The sequence below is a fragment of the Geotrypetes seraphini genome, chromosome 1, assembly GCF_902459505.1.
Source record: "Geotrypetes seraphini chromosome 1, aGeoSer1.1, whole genome shotgun sequence".
NCBI classification, from domain to species: Eukaryota; Metazoa; Chordata; class Amphibia; order Gymnophiona; family Dermophiidae; genus Geotrypetes; species Geotrypetes seraphini.
Window position 1 is genome coordinate 177,070,625 of NC_047084.1, and position 19,806 is coordinate 177,090,430.

General features: G+C 41.8%; 1 protein-coding gene across 1 annotated transcript in view; it reads left to right on the forward strand.

Annotated features, from left to right (window-relative positions):
* Positions 1–19,806, forward strand: part of ANXA10 (annexin A10) — a 166,647-nt gene that overhangs the window by 94,119 nt on the left and 52,722 nt on the right. Inside the window, exon 3 of the mRNA XM_033958721.1 lies at positions 15,559–15,653. Coding sequence (XP_033814612.1) covers positions 15,559–15,653 — 95 coding nt within the window. The remainder of the gene's footprint in view (positions 1–15,558; positions 15,654–19,806) is intronic.

The following is a 19,806-nucleotide window of genomic DNA, read 5'->3' on the forward strand; positions in this document are numbered from 1 at the left end:
CCATGAAGCGGATTTGGAGCCGTTTGTGTTGACAATGTAGGAACGATCGCGAAGGAAGTTTGAGAACCACTTTAGGACAGAAGAGTCTATCCCAATCTCGGAAAGTTGGTAGATTAGTATGTCGTGATGCACGACGTCAAAAGCCGCGGAGAGATCAAACTGTAGGAGAACAGCAAATTTGTTTCGGGCGTGTAGTTGTTGCACCTTTGAGATTAGGGAAACTAGGAGGGACTTGGTGCTGAAATTGGGCCTAAATCCGTATTGGTAGTATTGGAGAATGGAGAATCTCTCTAGGTAAGAGGAGAGCTGAGTGGCGACTATGGTCTCTAGAAGTTTTGTTAAAAGAGGGATGTTTGCTATGGGGCGATAGTTCGATGGTGAGGAAGGGTCAAGATCGGTTTTTTTCAGAAGAGGGGATAAGGCAATGTGTCCCATTTCGGTGGAAAACAGGCCCGATAGTAAGACTTTGTTTATGAGGTTAGTAAGGGAAGAGATGGCCTGTGTAGGGATTTTTTCGTAAAGGTAGGATGGGAAGGGATCTAGGATGCACTTGCAGGATTTAAGTTTGAGGCAAAGTTTAGAGTTCTGGGTCTCGGATACAAGTTCGAATGTAGTCCATGATCTGTCGGCAGGGATAGCGTCGGAGTCTTTCGGGGGGAGAGAGTTGTAGGAGATAGCTGAGGGAAACGAGCTCTTTATGGTAGTGATCTTCTCATTGAAAAATTTGGCTAGGTCATTTGGAGATGGGAGGGGGGAGGGGGCGGAGTCATTTTTAGAAGTTAGGTTCCGCCAGATGTGGAACAGTGTACTGTTTTGGTTTTTTGACCTGGAGATTTTGTCTCCATAGTAATTCTTCCTAGCTTTTTTTAGTACGGAGTTGTAGGATTTGATGTTTTCTCTCCAGGATTGCTTATCTAGGGGGGATTTTGATTTTTTCCATCTCCGTTCCAGGGCCCGACATTTCTGTTTTAATTCTCTGTGGTAAGGGAGGTACCAGGGAGCCTTGTGAGAATAGGAGATGGGTTTAGTGGTTAGAGGGGCAAGGGCACGGTACGTGGATTCGGAAAGAGTCACCCAGTTGTGCCAGATTGAGTCAGGGTTCGTGTGAGTGGGAAGTGGAGGGAGTTTGTTGAGAAACTGGGACCAGAATAGTTCATTTGAGATCTTTTTGCGGTAGGTGATGGAGTTTGTGGCACGGGTTGGGGTATCAAGGGCTGACATGAAGACAGGGAGGCAGAAAGAGCCTAGGAGGTGATCCGACCAGGGGACATGTTCCCAACGGGTCGTATCTGTGGAAGTTTTATGCTCAGTCAGGTCAAGAAAGCTAATGATGTCAATGGAGTGCCCCTTTTCATGGGTAGAGGTGGGCGGGGAAGCAGTGAAGCCTAAGGAGGTGAGGAAGTCTTTGAACTCAGTTGAGTTATTGTTGGTGTTGTCGTCTAGGTGAAGGTTTATGTCACCTATGATCAGTAGTCTTTGGAATTTTAGATAGGCCTTTGTTATGGTCTCAAGAACAAAGTCAGAGGATTTATTCCAGGGGTTGGGTGAGCGGTAAAGTAGCAGGATGCCTAATGGGTGGGGGCGAAGTTCGTCGTTTATTGGACATAATGAGACATAATGAGGCTAGCATGAATTCCAGGGAGGGGTGACTACCCTTTTCTAAGAGCTCAACATTAAAGAATGATTTGTAGAGAAGGGCTAGACCTCCTCCTTTTCGATTTAATCTAGGAGAGAAAAGACCGTGGTAGCCTGGGGGACAGAGTTCATTTTGTGTGAGTAAGTCATCTTTTTCGATCCATGATTCAGTGATGCACAAAAAACCCGGATCAAAATCCTCAAGTAAATCTTTTACTATTTGGGTCTTATTTCTGACGGACCTGGCATTACAATAGAGAGTAGGGACTGGGGTGAGAGAGTCAGAGGTAAGGATGGGCAGGTTTGCTGGGGGAAAAGGTTTTAGGGAGGAGAAGTTTGCACCTCGGTGCTTTTTGAAATGATGGGGTCTGGAGGATACTAGCATGGGAATTCTGAGCCCAGGACAGATGTTGTTGGGGAATGTAGCATCGGGAGAGTTTGGGGAAGAGGTTTTTGGGAGTGGGAAGTGTTTGTGAGGGAGCAGAGAAGGAGGATAAGAGGCCAGAGTGAAGGAATTTGGGGCGGAGCAGGGCTCCCATGCGGCCCGAAGTGGCGGTTGGAGTGAGGAGCAGCACCCGATGGCAGAGGTGCTGCTCTTGAAGAAAACTCGGTCCAGCAGGGGAATTCGGGGGTGGAGCAGGGCTCCCACGCTACCCGAAGTCACCGGGCCGAAGAGAGGAGCAGCCCCGAAGGCAGGGAGCTGCTTCTGAGGAGAGCGATGAGAGTCTCTGGACTTCGGGGGCGGAGCAACTCTCCCCAGGAACTCCTGCTGGTGGCTGGAGGGTGTCCGGTAAAGGCTGTGCGCCGTTGGCGCTTTAGATTTTTAGATTCGGGTCCCCCGCTGGTCTGGGAGAGGGGCGGAGCAAGGGCTCCCACGCTCAACTCTCCCCAGGAACTCCTGCTGGTGGCTGGAGGGGGTCCGGTAAAGGCTGTGCGCCGTTGGCGCTTTAGATTTTTAAATTCGGGTCCCCCGCTGGTCTGGGAGAGGGGCGGAGCAAGAGCTCCCACGCTCAACTCTCCCCAGGAACTCCTGCTGGTGGCTGGAGGGGGTCCGGTAAAGGCTGTGTGCCGTTGGCGCTTTAGATTTTTAAATTCGGGTCCCCCGCTGGTCTGGGAGAGGGGCGGAGCAAGGGCTCCCACGCTCAACTCTCCCCAGGAACTCCTGCTGGTGGCTGGTGGGGGTCCGGTAAAGGCTGTGTGCCGTTGGCGCTTTAGATTTTTAAATTCGGGTCCCCCGCTGGTCTGGGAGAGGGGCGGAGCAAGGGCTCCCACGCTCAACTCTCCCCAGGAACTCCTGCTGGTGGCTGGTGGGGGTCTGGTAAAGGCTGTGCGCCGTTGGCGCTTTAGATTTTTAAATTCGGGTCCCCCACTGGTCTGGGAGAGGGGCGGAGCAAGGGCTCCCACGCTCAACTCTCCCCAGGAACTCCTGCTGGTGTTTTTAATAATTAAATAATTAAATAGATGAAGAATTGTTGTTTAAAAGGAGGGAGCTGAACTGTCAGCCAGCCACCATCCAGCCTCCAAGTTCCGGAACAGGTCAGATGCTGCTGGGAATTTTAACCAATGTCTACTAAAAACGTCAAAACTCTGACATCCAATGAAAATGATCAATTACCACTAGACCCTTATAAAATGAGGACTTGAATGAAAAATACAGTTAGAATGCACCCCAATCAATCCTGTCATTTAAACCTTTCGGATATAGTGACTGCAGAGAAAAAAAATCTAAAACAATTCCCTCCTTCTGAGGGCAAGATTATGATCTCCTCCTCGCGGATGTTTATTGACGACCTCAATTGCAAAACACCTCAGGTCGTTGAAACTGTGTTAGTGAGTGATACAATGCCACGCCAGGGGTTCTTTAATGTTCTGTCTCTTGATGTTAGATTTGTTCTCTAAAAGATGAATTTTGAACTCCCTGGAGGTCATGCTGGTCATACGGGTATTTGATAACATAGACCACATGGTTGGATTTGCAACTGCTAAAATGTCTAAGTACATATTTTTTGCCAGTGGTCAGATGAATGAATTATTTTATTTGCAAAGTTACTGGAAATATGGAACAAGAACCACATTTATAGTGTCCTAAAGGTAACACATTAACTGTGAGTTTAATCGGTAAAGATGATGGACACAAAAACTCTTTCAAGTTTTTGTCCCCTTATGCTGTGCATTTGTTTGATTACATACACAGGTGTTTTTGGTTTTCACTTTGTGATAGTAACACCTGCAGTTGAATTTTGGGTACTTTGTTTGATGCTGTGCAATGATCTCAATGTGGTGTTAAGACAACTGGGAAGAGGATGCTTACAGGGGCAGGGCACATGGGGGTTTGTTTAATTAGGGCCCACTCAAGTCAGGAGGTCATTGGTGTTACACTGACTTTGATAGTATATGGCACTGAGTGACACTCACCTATGAAGGGTACTCCAGATCTGCCTCCAGGCCCTTGTGGAGTCAACACGTAAGGGCCTCTGGCCATGGTTCTCAAAGAGATGCTTCCAGAACCAGAGGCAGAGCACTGCAAGGCACTCCATCTCTGCCCTGGTGTAGTTTGGCTCTCTCCTTTCCCTCACACACAGATTCACACCCTCACTCACTCTCTGTCACTCACTGAGGCACTCTGGGTGAGCACTCACTCTCACAATCACGCCCTTTCTTACTACACCTCTATCATACACACAGACTCTCTCACACTCACTCACACTGTCACTCCTTCAGTCAGAACTCAATTTTTTCTAACCACCACTCAGAACTTGTAGCACCCACAAAGATCGGGATTCCACGTGCAGGGCTATAAAGCACAACACTTTGTGATGCTAGCAGTGACATCAACACGTCCGGTAGGATGACCAATGGAACACCTATTCTAGACATCCAGCATGCCATATAATGGATGCCCCTATGTTTCTATACTTACATGCAATGAAGGTCATATAATCAATAGATTTAGACGTACGACAGAAGCTTGTTTATGCAGCAATCTTCTAGACATATAGCTATGCCATAATCGATTGCCACATTTCTTATAGACGCATTATCTGTTATGGTTGCATGATGTTGGATGTACAGTATAGTATGTTACGATTTGGACATTCACGGACTTTTGATTATGTCCCTCCACATCTATCATGCGATGTTTTCCATCCCATGTCTACCACACTAGGTTCTATCATATTGTGTCATACTGTTGTGTCATACTAGCTCAGCCATGCATGTAAAACTATGCTTGCCATGCTATGTTTTGCCATGCTATGCCCATCATATTATATCTCACCATACAATGTTTTTTGTCATGTTATGTTTTTACAATGCTTTAACTATGTTTTGCCATCTTTGTCAGGCAATGTCCTACCATGTAATGCTTGTCATCACTTTGTATAATTACACTTTAATGTGTATATAAACTTGTAACCCGTTTTGAGCTCTCCCAGGAGGACGGGATATAAAGCCAAAGAAATAAATAATTCTTTCCCCCCCCCCCAATTTTATAAATTGTACTAAAAATTGTGTGCGCAAATTTCAGTGTGTGCCAATTTGCATGTGCAATTTAATTGAATTATGAGCCAATTAGCATCAATAATTGGACTTTAACAATCAATTATTGGTGCTAATTGGAATTATTTAACAGTTTTGCATGCATATTTACACATAGCCCAAAAGGGGGTGTAGCCATGGGAGGATCAAGGGTATTCCTGAAATTTATGCACGCTGTTATAGAACAAGGAGGATCCGTGACTAATTTAGGCATGAGAATTTACACCAGAATTTAGTTGGGGTAAATGGCTGCACCTAAAGTTAAATTCTATAGTGGCACTGACTTAACTTTTCACCAAGGGTATACAATCAGTATAAACCAAGTCAAAGGGTGAAACAGACCTTTGTCACCCCTAAGTGCCCTGGAATACTCGTGAATTTTATCCCGATCCTCAGCGGCACCACTTGGAGCTCAAAACAATCTCATTGCTCCAAGCTTTACGTGTCATATCGTCACTGGATCGTTTATGTTATAATGTTATAATATTTATAATTTTATAATTTTACTTCACTTTTGTATATTCTATATTCATATTTTGAACTATTCAGCTTTTGAAATAATTTAAAGCATATCACTTAGCTTAGTCATGTGGTCTTTGGCAGGGGATTAACACCGACATGTTTCGCTATATAAGCTTTATCAAGGATAGTGGTCAGAGTTTGGCGGCAGTTCATGTTGAGGGGTTATCCTTGATAAAGCTTATATAGCGAAACATGTCGGTGTTAATCCCCTGCCAAAGACCACATGACTAAGCTAAGTGTTATGCTTTAAATTATTTCAAAAGCTGAATAGTTCAAAATATGAATATAGAATATACAAAAGTGAAGTAAAATTATAAAATTATAAATATTATAACATTATAACATAAACGATCCAGTGACGATATGACACGTAAAGCTTGGAGCAATGAGATTGTTTTGAGCTCCAAGTGGTGCCGCTGAGGATCGGGATAAAATTCACGAGTATTCCAGGGCACTTAGGGGTGCACCTAAAGTTAGGCATGGTTCTCAGTGCCAAGTGCTATTCTATACACAGTGCTTAATTGTGAGCATCATTTATAGCATAGCGCTTAGCATGATTTTTTTTTTTTAGTCAGTGTTGATTTTTCAGTGCCGTTTATGTTATGTGTTTATGTTCATATTTTTTTTTTAATACACAAGTAAATTGCAACTCCAACCATTCTCTGCCCAAATTCCATAACTATGATTGCTTACACTCCAGTCTATACCACATGTACTTTTTAGGCATGGCCTAATTTTATAAAAGCCTTTGGGGCTCATAATCAAAAGAGAAAAACGTCTAAAAACCCACCTAAGTCAGCACTTGGATGAACATTTCTCAAAAACGTCCAAGCACCGATAATACAACCAAGTTTTGGACGTATTTCTAAATGACCTAGGCCTTCATAGTGCCGCTCAACGTCCAAAGCTAAACGGGGCATTTCGGGAGGCGTGTCGAGGGTGGGAGTTGGGCGGGACGTGGGCTGGGTTAGACTTAATCGTACAGCAATTATAACCGAAAGTTTACAACAGAGTCTAAGTCACAAAAACCCACCTAAAGTCGCCAGATAAGCACTGCAAACACATAAAATAGACCCCCACACACTACCCCAGTGATCACCAACCCCCCACCCCCATAAAAATTTTATTCACAACTTTAAATTTCAGCCTTCAGACCACATCATCACCTAGCCGCCTGGCATAGGAATGCCTAGTCGTCCAGCACAGAGACGACTTAAGTCATCTTGGGGGTGGGTTAGGGACCCATAGAGAGGAGGACCCATGCCCATAAGCCCCTGTAATCACTGCATTGATACTTAAACATGTGCACTCCCCTATACACCCCCAAAACCCTTTTGTACTGGCATATAAGTGGCTCCTGCAGCCATAAGGGCTATTGGGGTGGTAGATAAGTGGGTCTAGGGGATTCTGGAGGTGGTTTTGGGGGGCTCATAAGGGAGCTGTAGGGAGGAGAAGCCATGGCACCCTTTTTGTGAAGTTCACAGCAGTGCCCTGTAAGGTACCCCACTATTTAGGTGGCATGTCTGGGTGTGCAGTCCATCACTTTGCAGACCCCTCCCACATCCAACAGGGCTTGTTCTAGGCGTTTTTGACTTGGACGAAAAGTTGGACGGAAATGTGGTATAAAGATAGACGATTTAGTGTCTTGGATGATGAGATCAGCAGGACATATAATTAGATGATTTTCAAAAGTAAAAAAAAGTTGGACCTATCTTTCGAAAATGTGTCTTTTTGACTTTGGACGATTTGCGAGATGGACGTAAACGGACTTAGACGTTCCTTTTGATTATGCCCCTCTACGTGTGCACCTAAAATAATGTTTTTAGACATGGCAATAATTTATGAAATCACCCTTATTAAGAGCTCCTTTTACAAAGGCACAGTAAAGGTTTCTACCACAAACCGGTGAGGAAAATGCTCCAATGATCATAGGAATTCAATGAGATTCAGAGCATTTATCTTGCTGGCCCGCAGTAGAAACCTCTACCGCAGGTTTTTAAAAGCCAGCATAAGTGCACTTCAGTAAACAGAGGTCCATGTGCATTGTAATATTTTCCCTCATCTCCACCCTGCAGAATGCCTCCACTCAGTGCAGATAAAATTATGCCCATGGAGATAGTGAATCATTTCAAAAAGCTTTTTCGCCTGGGCAAACAGCCATTTATCAGAGTAAATAGCTTTGAAAATTGCCCTTACCATTTACAAAACTTTTTAATACCTCATGGAAAGATCTTAAGAGATTTACAGCACCTATGAGTGTAGACATAGTGGATTAAAAATTCATGCCTTAACTTACCTTAATAAAAACATGAAAAATTCCCCATGTCATTTTTTTTTAACATGCTACCTGAGCTTACTTGAGATATTCAGCACATTCTCACTCCAGTGCATGATTGTTTGGGGTTGGATTGGGGGGTTTTTGTCACATACCTCTGAATTTCTAGATTAGTGGTCTCCAGTTTCAAAACAGACGAGCAGTGTTAACAAATGATTCATAAACATCTTGCAGATGGTGTCTTAACCTAAAGAGCTTCCACTGTTGCCTTACAGTAGCAATTACAGCAAAATGCTTCTCTTATTATACAAAAGTGCTCATCCATTTTCCCCGAGTCATTCATGTCCGCTGCTTTAGAAGAATGTGGGAATGTTTCTGAAAATAATGCAAAACACTAGTCTGACAGTGGCACAGTAGCATTTAAAGTTACCATACGCAAAGGAAATACTGTAATGATACTTGCAAATCCCAAAGGGATATTCTACTGATCTATGGGGTCCCTTTGCTAAGCTGCAGCAAAAAAGCAACCTTAGTGTGCCCTTACATGGGTCTTTCCTGCATGTTAAGTCCATTTTTACTGCAGCCATAAAATGGCCAATTTTCTGTTTTTCTCTATTAATGGCCATGTGCCAATAGATACATGATGGCAGATAAAGGCCAAATGGCCCTTCTAGTCTGCCCATCCGCAGTAACCATTATCTCTTCCTCTCTCTAAGAGATCCCACGTGTCTATCCTAGGCTTTCTTGAATTCAGACGCCACCACCTCTTCTGGGAGACTGTTCCACACATCTACCACCTTTTCTGTAAAAAAAATATTTCCTTAGATTACTCTGGAGTCTATCACCTCTTAACTTCATCCTATGCCCTCTCATTCCAGAGCTTCCTTCCAAATGAAAGAGACTTGATTCATGTGCATTTACATCATGTAGGTATTTAAACATCTCTCAAGCACAACAATGTAGTAATAGAAAAATAAAAAAACTCCAACAATGTTACTCACCAGCAGTGGGAAAACCCACTGTAGATCCACATTAGTAGAAAAGGGTGGATAAAAAGCCTCAAGTCATATATATCACACAGCCATCAATACTGATTTTAAGCTGGCGTTGCTCTTGTCATTGGCATAAAAAACTCACAAATGTAAGGATCTAATAGGGAAACCCCCCCCCCTACTGTGCACTTTCAAATTAGAAATAAAGATTAAGGAAAAAATAGTACAGTAAAACCTTGGTTTGCGAGCATAATTCGTTCCGGAAGCATGCTTGTAATCCAAAGCACTCTTATATCAAAGCAAATTTCCCCATAGGGAAAGGAAAATGGTAAAACCAGAGGACATAATTTGAGGTTGAGGAGTGGTAGATTCAGGGGCAATGTTAGGAAATTCTACTTTACGGAGAGGGTAGTGGATGCCTGGAATACGCTCCCGAGAGAGGTGGTGGAGAGTAAAACTGTGACTGAGTTCAAAGAAGCGTGGGATGAACACAGAGGATCTAGAATCAGAAAATAATATTAAATATTGAACTAGGCCAGTACTGGGCAGACTTGCACGGTCTGTGTCTGTGTATGGCCATTTGGTGGAGGATGGGCAGGGGAGGGCTTCAATGTCTGGGAGGGTGTAGATGGGCTGGAGTAAGTCTTAACAGAGATTTCGGCAGTTGGAACCCAAGCACAGTACCGGGTAAAGCTTTGGATTCTTGCCCAGAAATAGCTAAGAAGAAAAAAAATAAAAAATTTTTTTAAATTGAATCAGGTTGGGCAGACTGGATGGACCATTCGGGTCTTTATCTGCCGTCATCTACTATGTTACTATGTTACTATGTTTAATAGAAACTCAGACGATTCATTCCACAACCCCAAAATTTTAATACAAAATACTATACGTACTTGTATTGCAAGACCTCGCTCATTTAGAACAGTCATTACACTCTTGCAGCGTCGGAGAGAGAAGAACCATTGGCTCAGTTGTGATGTGTGTATACTGTATGTACTTATATTGCAAGACATTGCTTGTATATCAACACTTGCAATCCAAGGTTTTACTGTATTTAGCTTTAACGCCTGAAGGTTGCTGCAGCAGCTATATTAATGATATCGACATCGCTCCTTTTTCAATGACATCTAGGTTATCCTTCATAGCACCTTACTCAAAAAGAGCCGGCGAGAGAGCCAGACGCCAACAAGATCTTGCTCCACCACATCTAGATTTCTTCAGGGATTCAAATTCTTCAGGGATTCAAATTCAGCTGTTCTGAAGGAATACAATTTGAATCCCTGAAGAAACCTGGATGTGGTGGAGCAAGATATTGTTGGCGTCTGGCTCTCTCGCCGGCTCTTTTTGAGTAAGGTGCTGTGAAGGATAACCTAGATGCCGATGAAAAAGGGGCAATGCCGGTATCATTAATATAGCTGCTGCAGCAACCTTCAGGCGTTAGAGCTAAGTATTATTTTTTCCTTAATCTTTATTTCTAATTTGAAAGTGCACAGTAGCGGGAGGGGGGGGGGTGTTTCCCTATAAGATCCTTACATTTGTCGGGTGTGAGTTTTTTATGCCAATGACAAGAGCAACGCCAGCTTAAAATCAGTATTGATGGCTGTGTGATATATATGACTTCAGGCTTTTTCTCCACCCTTTTCTACTAATGTGGATCTACAGTGGGTTTTTCCACTGCTGGTGAGTAACATTGTTGGAGTTTTTTGATTTAAATGTCTCTATCATATCTCCCCTCTCCTTCCTTTCCTCCAAAGTATACAGGTTGAGATCTTTAAGTCTGTCCCCATACGCCTTACCACAAAGACCACACACCATTTTAGTAGCCTTCCTCTGGACCGACTCCATCCTTATTATATTTTTGAAGATGCGGCCTCCAGAATTGTACACAATATTCTAAATGAGGTCTCACCAGAGTCTTATACAGAGGCATCAATACCTCCTTTTTCCTACTGGTCAAACCTCTCCCTATGCAACCTAGCACCCTATAGCTTTTGCCGTCACTTTTTTAATCTGTTTGCCTACCTGTTGTCATTAGTCCATAGCCATTTTTAAAAATGACTGTGTGAACACTTACCCATGTTATAGGTTATAGGTTATAGGGACAGATAGGGAAAATGCTTGAGTACCTGATTGTAAAAACCGCTTAGATAACCTTGATAGGCGGTATATAAAATCCTAATAAAAAATCCTAATAATAATAAGGACTCATGCGGTATTTCTGAGCTAACGAATTAGCACATGGTAATATAGTTATACTAACTGCTTAGGACAGGAATACCTACTTTCTGCCCCTTGATATAACCCCTCAGTATTTTTTTAGGATACAGTTAGGCCCTGATTCTATAAAAGACACTTACAGTTAGGCGCCTCGATCAGCGCACCTAGTCCATCTAGGTGCCTAACTTAATTGGCTTATCCGGCATTGATAATGAAAGCACCATTGAGAAACAAAAAACAATTAAAAAAAATGTAGGCCTCTTTTTACTAAGCCACAGTAGAGGTTTCTACTGTGGCCCAAGGTGCTAAATGCTCCGACGCTTATAGGAATTCTATGAGCGTTGGAGCATTTAGTGCTCCAGGCTGAAGGAGAAACCTCTACCACAGCTTAGTAAAAGGAGGGGTTAATTTGCCAGTAGGCGCCTACCACTATGAGGTAGGCATCTACACCTCCCCCAACCTCCCCCAACCTCCCACAACCTCCCCCAACCTATGCACACCTACCCCATCTCCTGGCTCAGACCAATCGAACTAACTAAGCCCTCCAACCCTCTCCAACTCCTACAAAACCAACCAAAACAAGACCTTCATCAAATCACAGTACTAAACACCACCCGCAAACACCGCAAACCACACAAGAACAAGCTCTGCAACAGAAACATAAAAAAGATAACATTTTCGGAAATCCCTACAGCTAACAGTTACGAAAACATTAAGGGATATTACCTAAACACCCGTTCTGTGAGAAACAAAGCCCACATAATAAATGATTGGATACTACAAACAAAACCCGATCTCCTGTTTCTGACAGAAACATGGATGATCTCTGACACCGACACTATCATGAGAGAATTTCTACCTCAGGGATATAAAATTATCCCACTATCAAGAAACTGGAAAAAAGGAGGAGGACTAGCGATCATCCTAAAAGATCACTACAATTACACCATGACCGACTCCAAATCTTCAGATAACCTCGAAATACTAACCTGCATAATCACTAACGCACAGTTAGAAGAATCATTAACCACAACTCTATTCTACATCCCACCCAAAAAATGGTCAAGCGCGAAAGAGGAATTCGCCGAATTCCTTACCTTATCTAACCTAAAAGGCTCATACAACCTGCTTCTGGGTGACATAAACACTCACCTAGAACAAAAGACAAAACCAGAAATAACTGAAATCGCCAACCTCCTTATGTCACTGGACTTTCCAAACCCAGACACAGAAATAACCCACGAAAAAGGACACAAACTAGATCTAATCACCTTCTCCCACAAAGAAATACTAACCCCCAAAATACAATACCACTCAGGTCCCTGGGAAAAATGTATCTGGTCAGACCATTTCATTGGCAAGTTCAATCTACATTGGCAGAAACAGAATACACATCAAAAACACAAAAACGCAAATTTGAACACAGTAACCACCCGTGGCAATATTAACCCAACCGAATTCTGGACCCATTACGAGTTACAACCCATAAACAATGAAATTCAAGACTTCCCCGCATCATGGGAAATCTACAGCAAAGAACTCTTAGACCTAATAGCACCATATAAAACATACAAAAAGAAAAATAGACCACCAAACGAATGGTTTGACTGTGAACTTCTAACCACCAAACAGGAACTAAGAAAATTGGAGAGAATCTGGAAAAAAACAAACAATGACTCAGACAAGACAAACTGGAAACAAAAAATGAAAATATACAAAAATCTGATCAAAGAAAAACGCACTAAGCATTATGCAAATAAAATCGGTACATCAAAAATAAACAGCAAAGAATTATTCAAACTAGTAAAAACTATAACCGATACAACACAAATACTGAAAAAGGATACTGAGCAAACTCCATCAGCACAAACCCTAGCCAATTTCTTTCAAAACAAAATCACCGAATTAAGAGCAACTCTACCCACATCCACAGCAAATGCTCTCCAATTCCTGGATCCCCATGACCAAGACACCAGAGTAGACATGTTATGGGACCACCTCGAATACCCAAACTGGCAGCAATTCCTAAATTTATTTAACAAGTACACCAAATCTAACTGCCTACTTGATACATGTCCCTCTAAAATCATGTCAACTGCCCCCCTAGAATTTAAAAAGGAACTTTTCACATGGCTAACATTCGCCCTTGCAAACGGAACACTAAACAAAAAAAGGGGACATATACTAATCACTCCAATCCCCAAAGATCAGAAAGCCTCCCCAGCACTGACATCCAATTTCAGACCCATAGCAAGCATTCCCCTCTTCACAAAGATACAGGAAGGATTGGTCAACCTTCAACTAGTCAATTACCTAGACAAATTCAACCTCCTTAACGATCACCAATCAGGATTCAGAAAAGGATACAACACAGAAACTGTCCTAGCCTCCTTGCTGAACCACCTTTATGATCTCTTTAGCAAGGGCAAAAGCGCACTGATCCTACAATTAGATCTCAGCAGCGCGTTCGACTTGGTAGACCACGAAATCATGCTACTGTGCCTTGAAGCAATGGGAATCTCGGGAAAGGCAAAGAAATGGTTCCAAGAGTTCCTAACAAATAGATCCTACCGAGTAATCAGCAATGGAAACTACTCTAAACCATGGAAAAACCCTTCAGGCGTACCTCAAGGTTCCCCCCTATCCCCCACACTTTTCAATATCTATATCGCCTCCTTAGGTCACCTACTACAAAAACTAAATTTAATATACTACATTTATGCGGATGACATATCCATCCTCATACCCTTAAACGACATCACAAAAGAAATTATAGACAATCTCTCAAACACAATGACCGAAATCGATAAATGGACCACTAATTTCAAACTAAAACTAAACGCAGAAAAAACAAAAGTCTTTCTGGCTAGTCCCAATGACAAAATTACGAGAACATCGATAAAAATAAATAATCACGAATACGCAATTTCCAAAAACATAAAAATACTAGGCATCACTCTTGACACTCACCTAACTATGACCGACCACACAAACTTACTAGTGAAAAAATGCTTTTACACACTATGGAAACTAAGAACCATAAAAAAATACTTCGACCCTTCTTCATTCAGGTTGCTGGTACAGGCACTGATCCTATCCCTCCTTGACTACTGCAACATCATCTACCTAGGCATCCCACAAAAAACAATAATAAAACTGAGACTAATACAAAACACCGCCGTTCGCCTAATTTTTGGGCTAAGAAAAAACGATCACATCAGCCCCTACTACAAAAAACTACACTGGCTTCCAATAGAAGCGCGAATTCTATTCAAATTCGCTTGCACCTGTTTCAAACAAGCCTGGGGACTAGCACCTTCATACCTACAAACTCACTTCACCCTATACAACCCCACAAGAACGACCAGAAACAAAAACATCTTTGCATACCCAAAGATTACAGGCTGCAGATACAAATCCTTCTTGGACAGAACCTTCCAGTTCCAAGCGAATAGACAGCAAACCTGGCTGAAAAACCACATAAACGAACCAAACATGACTTATAATACTTTCCGCAAATCGATCAAAACCACCCTATTCGCTAAATTCATCGGCTAAAACGGTCCCTTCCCCACTAAGACCCCTCTCACGGATGTTCTAAATCTTTCAGACACTCATTACCCTTAGATCTCCAATTAATATGTAAGTTACCATTTAGACTATTGTACTGCATCTAGTCTCTTTATTCGGTACTGTATTTAAACTTATTGTATGTTTTGAATTTGGACTCACTCTACTATATTATATGTGAATTTATTGTATTGTATTAGTAATGTACTGTACTTGTTATTCGCTGAATGTCCAGCCTTCTTACAATGTAAACCGCCTAGAAGTCGCCTGACTATGGCGGTATAGAAAAATAAAGTTATTATTATTATTATTATTATTATTACTGGCACCTACCGACAAGTAGGCATGGTTAGGGGCGGATTTAGGGTAGAGTTTGTGTATGGATTGAGTTAGGTGCTGATAGGAACCTACATACCTTAGATGCACTCATTTAGGCCAAGAAAACCTTGGCCTAAATGGCAGTATGCCTACTTATTTGACGCCTATCAGTGCCTTAAGAATGCGTAGGCATTGCTAGGACGATTCTATAAATGGTGCCTAGCAGTTGTTTGACAACTGTGCCGAAAGGCGCCTAGGAATTAGGTGTCATTTATCGAATCAAGGCCTTAGTGCATGCACACCTGAGTACATCCCACAGTATGCCATTTTAAGCTTCATTAGGCGAGTGTTAGTTCAGCTCAACAAAACAGCCCCTCTTTAAGATACAAGAAATGATAACTTAAAGTTGAACAATGTTAGGTACACAATGATAAATACTGGTAAATACCAACATGTTATGTTTTAATCTCTGGATTTTGCTCTTCTTTACAGGATGCGACAAGGATGTTTTGATTAATATTCTGACCCAGCGGTGCAACGCACAGCGGCTTACAATTGCAGAGGCTTACAGGGACATGTATGGCCGGGTATGAGGATTTCATTATGGGGAAATAGTGAATTTTCATGCTTCCTAACTTTGAATCAAAAGCTGAAGATGAGAAAAGCAGAATTCCTGCTTTCGCACTATCCTGAAGAATACAGCAGGACATTGATAGGAAGGGACTGTAGAACAGTTGCTCAGAAGACAACAGATTTATTCTTACTGATCAATGGGTAGAAAAAATGATTAATTTAGGGACCCTTTTACCAAGCTGCATGAGGAACTGACGTGTGTCTGACACATAAAAAAGGCTAGCATGTAATACATTAAAGTATTCTACAGTAGATCTGTCATATGTGCGGGCTAGCTGTGCTTTATTATTATTTTCTCTTCAGTCGGCCTGTTAGAGGCAGAGAGTGGGTCATTCCTGTGCTAACCAATTAGTGCATCTATATTACTACACGCTAAGGGCTAGATTTCTACCACAGCCGAGAGCGCTAAATGCTCCAACTCTGCTCTGATGCTCACAGGGATTCTCCGGGCCATGGTAGAAACCTCTACTGCAGTTTAGTAAAAGGGGGAGATTAATTTGATGGTAGGCGCCTACCACTTTGAGGTAGGCATCTACACCGAGGTGCCTGAAAAATACTTAGCGCCTGAAAAAATCTATGCTTTAAAAAACGCTCTCAGCACTATTCTATAAATTGCACTCAAAGGTAGATGCTGTTTACAGAATAGAACTTGGCACTGGGAACTGCACCTAATTTTACGTGTGTCTGTTTACACCAACTGAAACATGGATAACACAGGATATAAAACTGATAAATAATCTCGCCTTAACTTTTTTCAGGTAACGCGCACTAATGTGAACATTAGCCAATGACCTGGGAAAAAAACTCATTAAAAAATGTTTACAATACTGTAAGAAAGTCTCACTTTTAAAACTCATTAAACTCATAAACTAACATGGCTTAATAAAAAGATCCCTATGTTTGCTCTAGAAGTAATGGAGAGTTAAGTGGTCTGGCCAATGCCACTGCTCTAACTAGGTTATCCCTCCACTCTTGTTCATGGGGTAAAGCTTAGTAAATCAAGTGCCTAGATTCAAGTGTAGGAAAGAGGTCATACCTAAAAGATGACCACATAAATCTGTACAAGAGATAACCTGATGGGCTTCCTTGCTATATGAAGGAGTGATGAAAAGTACTCAGCTCAACCAAGAATGGGATGACGTGCAGCCATGAAACGTACAAGTTATTCCACATACCCATCCCTAAGTTCAACACACTTTTCACATCATGTCTGAAGTTTCTGTAACCCTTCAAAAAAATACTCTAAAAGTTTGGTCACTGAAATACTGCTCCACTGCTGCAATCACCTCCGAATCACTCAAAGGGTTGGAAACAGAAAATCGATGGAGCAAGATCTAGTGAGTAGGGTGGATGGTCTGTGCACTGAAACCCCAAATGTGTCAAAACATCCATTGTTTTGCCAGCCTTGTGAGCAGGTACATTGTCTTGCAAAAAGTGGACTCCTTTCCGCAGCTTCCCTCTCTTCTTTTTTTTTCAATGCCTCCTTTAATCGGCATAGCAACTTACAGTAGTATTCTGCATTAACTGTTTGGCCCTTTGGAAGATAGTCAGTCATTACAACACTTTCCTGATCCCAAAACACTGTGGCCATGAGCTTTCCTGCTGACTTTTGGGTCTTGAATTTCCTTGGCTTTGGAGAACCTGAGTCTCACCATGGACTTATTTTGTCTCAGGATCCTAGTGGTATAGCCATGTTTCATCAACTATATCTAGTTATTCCAAAAAGTTGGCACTAGGTCACTGAAAATGCTGCAAAATCAACTTGGAAGTGTCCATTCAACATTGTTTCTTGTCAGCATTCAAACATTTGGGTACCCACTTAGCTGACAGCTTCTACCTACCCAGCTGCTCATATGGGGCAGCTGAAATGTTCTCAGCCTAACCAACAAAGTTGGGGCATTCTCCATTGAGGGTTATATTCTTAGTCCAGTGATTTTCTACTTTTTATGTTCCGTCGGAAAAATACTGAAAGAAAAAAGTGGAAAATTGATGGGCTAAGTGTATAGCCCTCAATGGAGACTGCCCCAACTTTGTTGATTGGTTTGAGAACTTTTCAGCTGCCCCTCTTATACATCCTATATGTTCCCTGGATACCTGTAGTGTCTCTGCAATGGTTTTAGCTGATATATGCTGATCTGCCAAAATCAGGTCATAGACATGCTCATCAATTTCAGGAGTTGACACCATTTGAGGCCTCCCCAACCTTGCTGCATTTTTGGTCTCAAAATCTCCACACTGAAAGTTTGCACACCACTTCTTCACTGTGGAGTATGATGGTCATTTGTCACTCAAGGGCAAATTCTATAAGAAGCGCCCAAAAGTTAGGCACCTAATTAGACACTATTCAGCGCGATTCAAGTAAAATTTGGTGCTGATTAGTGAATCGCATTGAGCGGCACCTATTTGGGCACCTATTTTGGAGGTGCTCAATCAACAGGCCAGCTGTAGGCACAACTATAAGTTAGGCGCCCATGCGAGCGCTTAAGCACGCTTAAGAGCAGTGATTCTGTAAGAAGGCACCTAACACATAGCTACGCTCGCGACAAACATGCATAGCACCTATTTTTTTGAAGGCTGACTAAATTTTTAGAGGCGCCTTGTTACAGAATCGCGCTTTCTTGATAGGCGCCTATGTTTCAATCAGTGCTGATTAAAAAGCTTAATTGAGCTTGTTGTTCAATTTAGATAGGCGCCTATCTAGGTGTGCGCCTCCGAAATAGGTGCCTAACTTTAGGTGCTGGTTACAGAATTTGAGCCTCAATGTCTGCATCGTGCATTCATGGATTTCCTTTAGCGTTTTCTTCTGCAGGAGTAGAAGCTTCATGATAGCTCTGAGTTCCACACTTGAAAATTCCACACTTTTCGTTGACATGGTTCAATCAATGATCTGGAACAAAATAACACTCAGAATTTAGGAAGTTGGCTAGGCTGAGAATTATTCAGAACCCCCTCATATAGCCAGAGATTCTTATAATCTATATTTATTTAAATTAATTTTATTACTTTACTAGTGGTCATTACTTTATGATTTTTTTGCCTTAAGGATAAATATTTTTAAACTTTTTCCAAAACAACCTGCTCAGTGGGAAAAAAAATCAACCATTTTCACTTTTTAGCAATATAATATTCACTTTAAGCATAATTTTAAAAGATAATGGCACTGTATTTTGGATAATTAATCCATACTAGTAATATGCTATAATGTTTGGGTTTAAGGGTACTTGATAATATCTCAAAGACATTTTGGCAAGTCCCATTAAGCTGTTCTGCCAAGTTACTGCTTTTGTAATAGCGATTATACTTGAAAAAGCAGCTGGTACACTTTTCAAATCACTCTAAGAGAGTAATTTACTAATGGTTCCTGTATCAAATGCTGATGTCATGTGTTATCTGCCACAGGGCCCATTATATTCCTTAGCCCTGCAGCAGATAATAATAATAACAGTATTAGCACATGCTATTAGTACATGACTCCATAAAAATGAATTCAGGATTCCAGAAGGATTATATTGCAATTAATTAATTAATTTTTAATTTATTGCCTTCCTGGTACCCAGCCATTCAAAAGAGTTTATTGCATATAGACACACACATGCAAATTAAAAGCAATACTATATAATAAAACAAATAAATAACACAAGATCACATCATTATCCTGAGTGCCAGCCATTACTTCATTCTTGAGAAATCTACCTGGTGGGAATAGAAAAGACTTCAATTGTTTTCAGAAGTGAGAAACATTTGTTTTAGAAAGCAATTTGGTCATCACCTTCACAGACTGAGTCCTGGGGGATTTGGGCTCAGTCTATTCTACTCTGGCAATGACTGGCTAAAGGCTCCTTTTACAAAGATATGGTAGCGGCTGCTGCTGTGGTAATCGCTCCATCACCCATAGAGATTTAATGGGTTTTGAGTGTTTGCCACAAGGCAGATACTACTGTGGCTTTCTAAAAGGAGGGGTAAATGAATTCAGTGGGAATCTACAGTAGAGTAGGGGAAAATAGTTGGAAATGTGGAAATACAGGTGTATACAGGTACTTATAGTATATGATCCCAGCCCTAGTTTTGATTGAGCAGAAGGAAACTGCCTGACATCTCCCTCCTCTC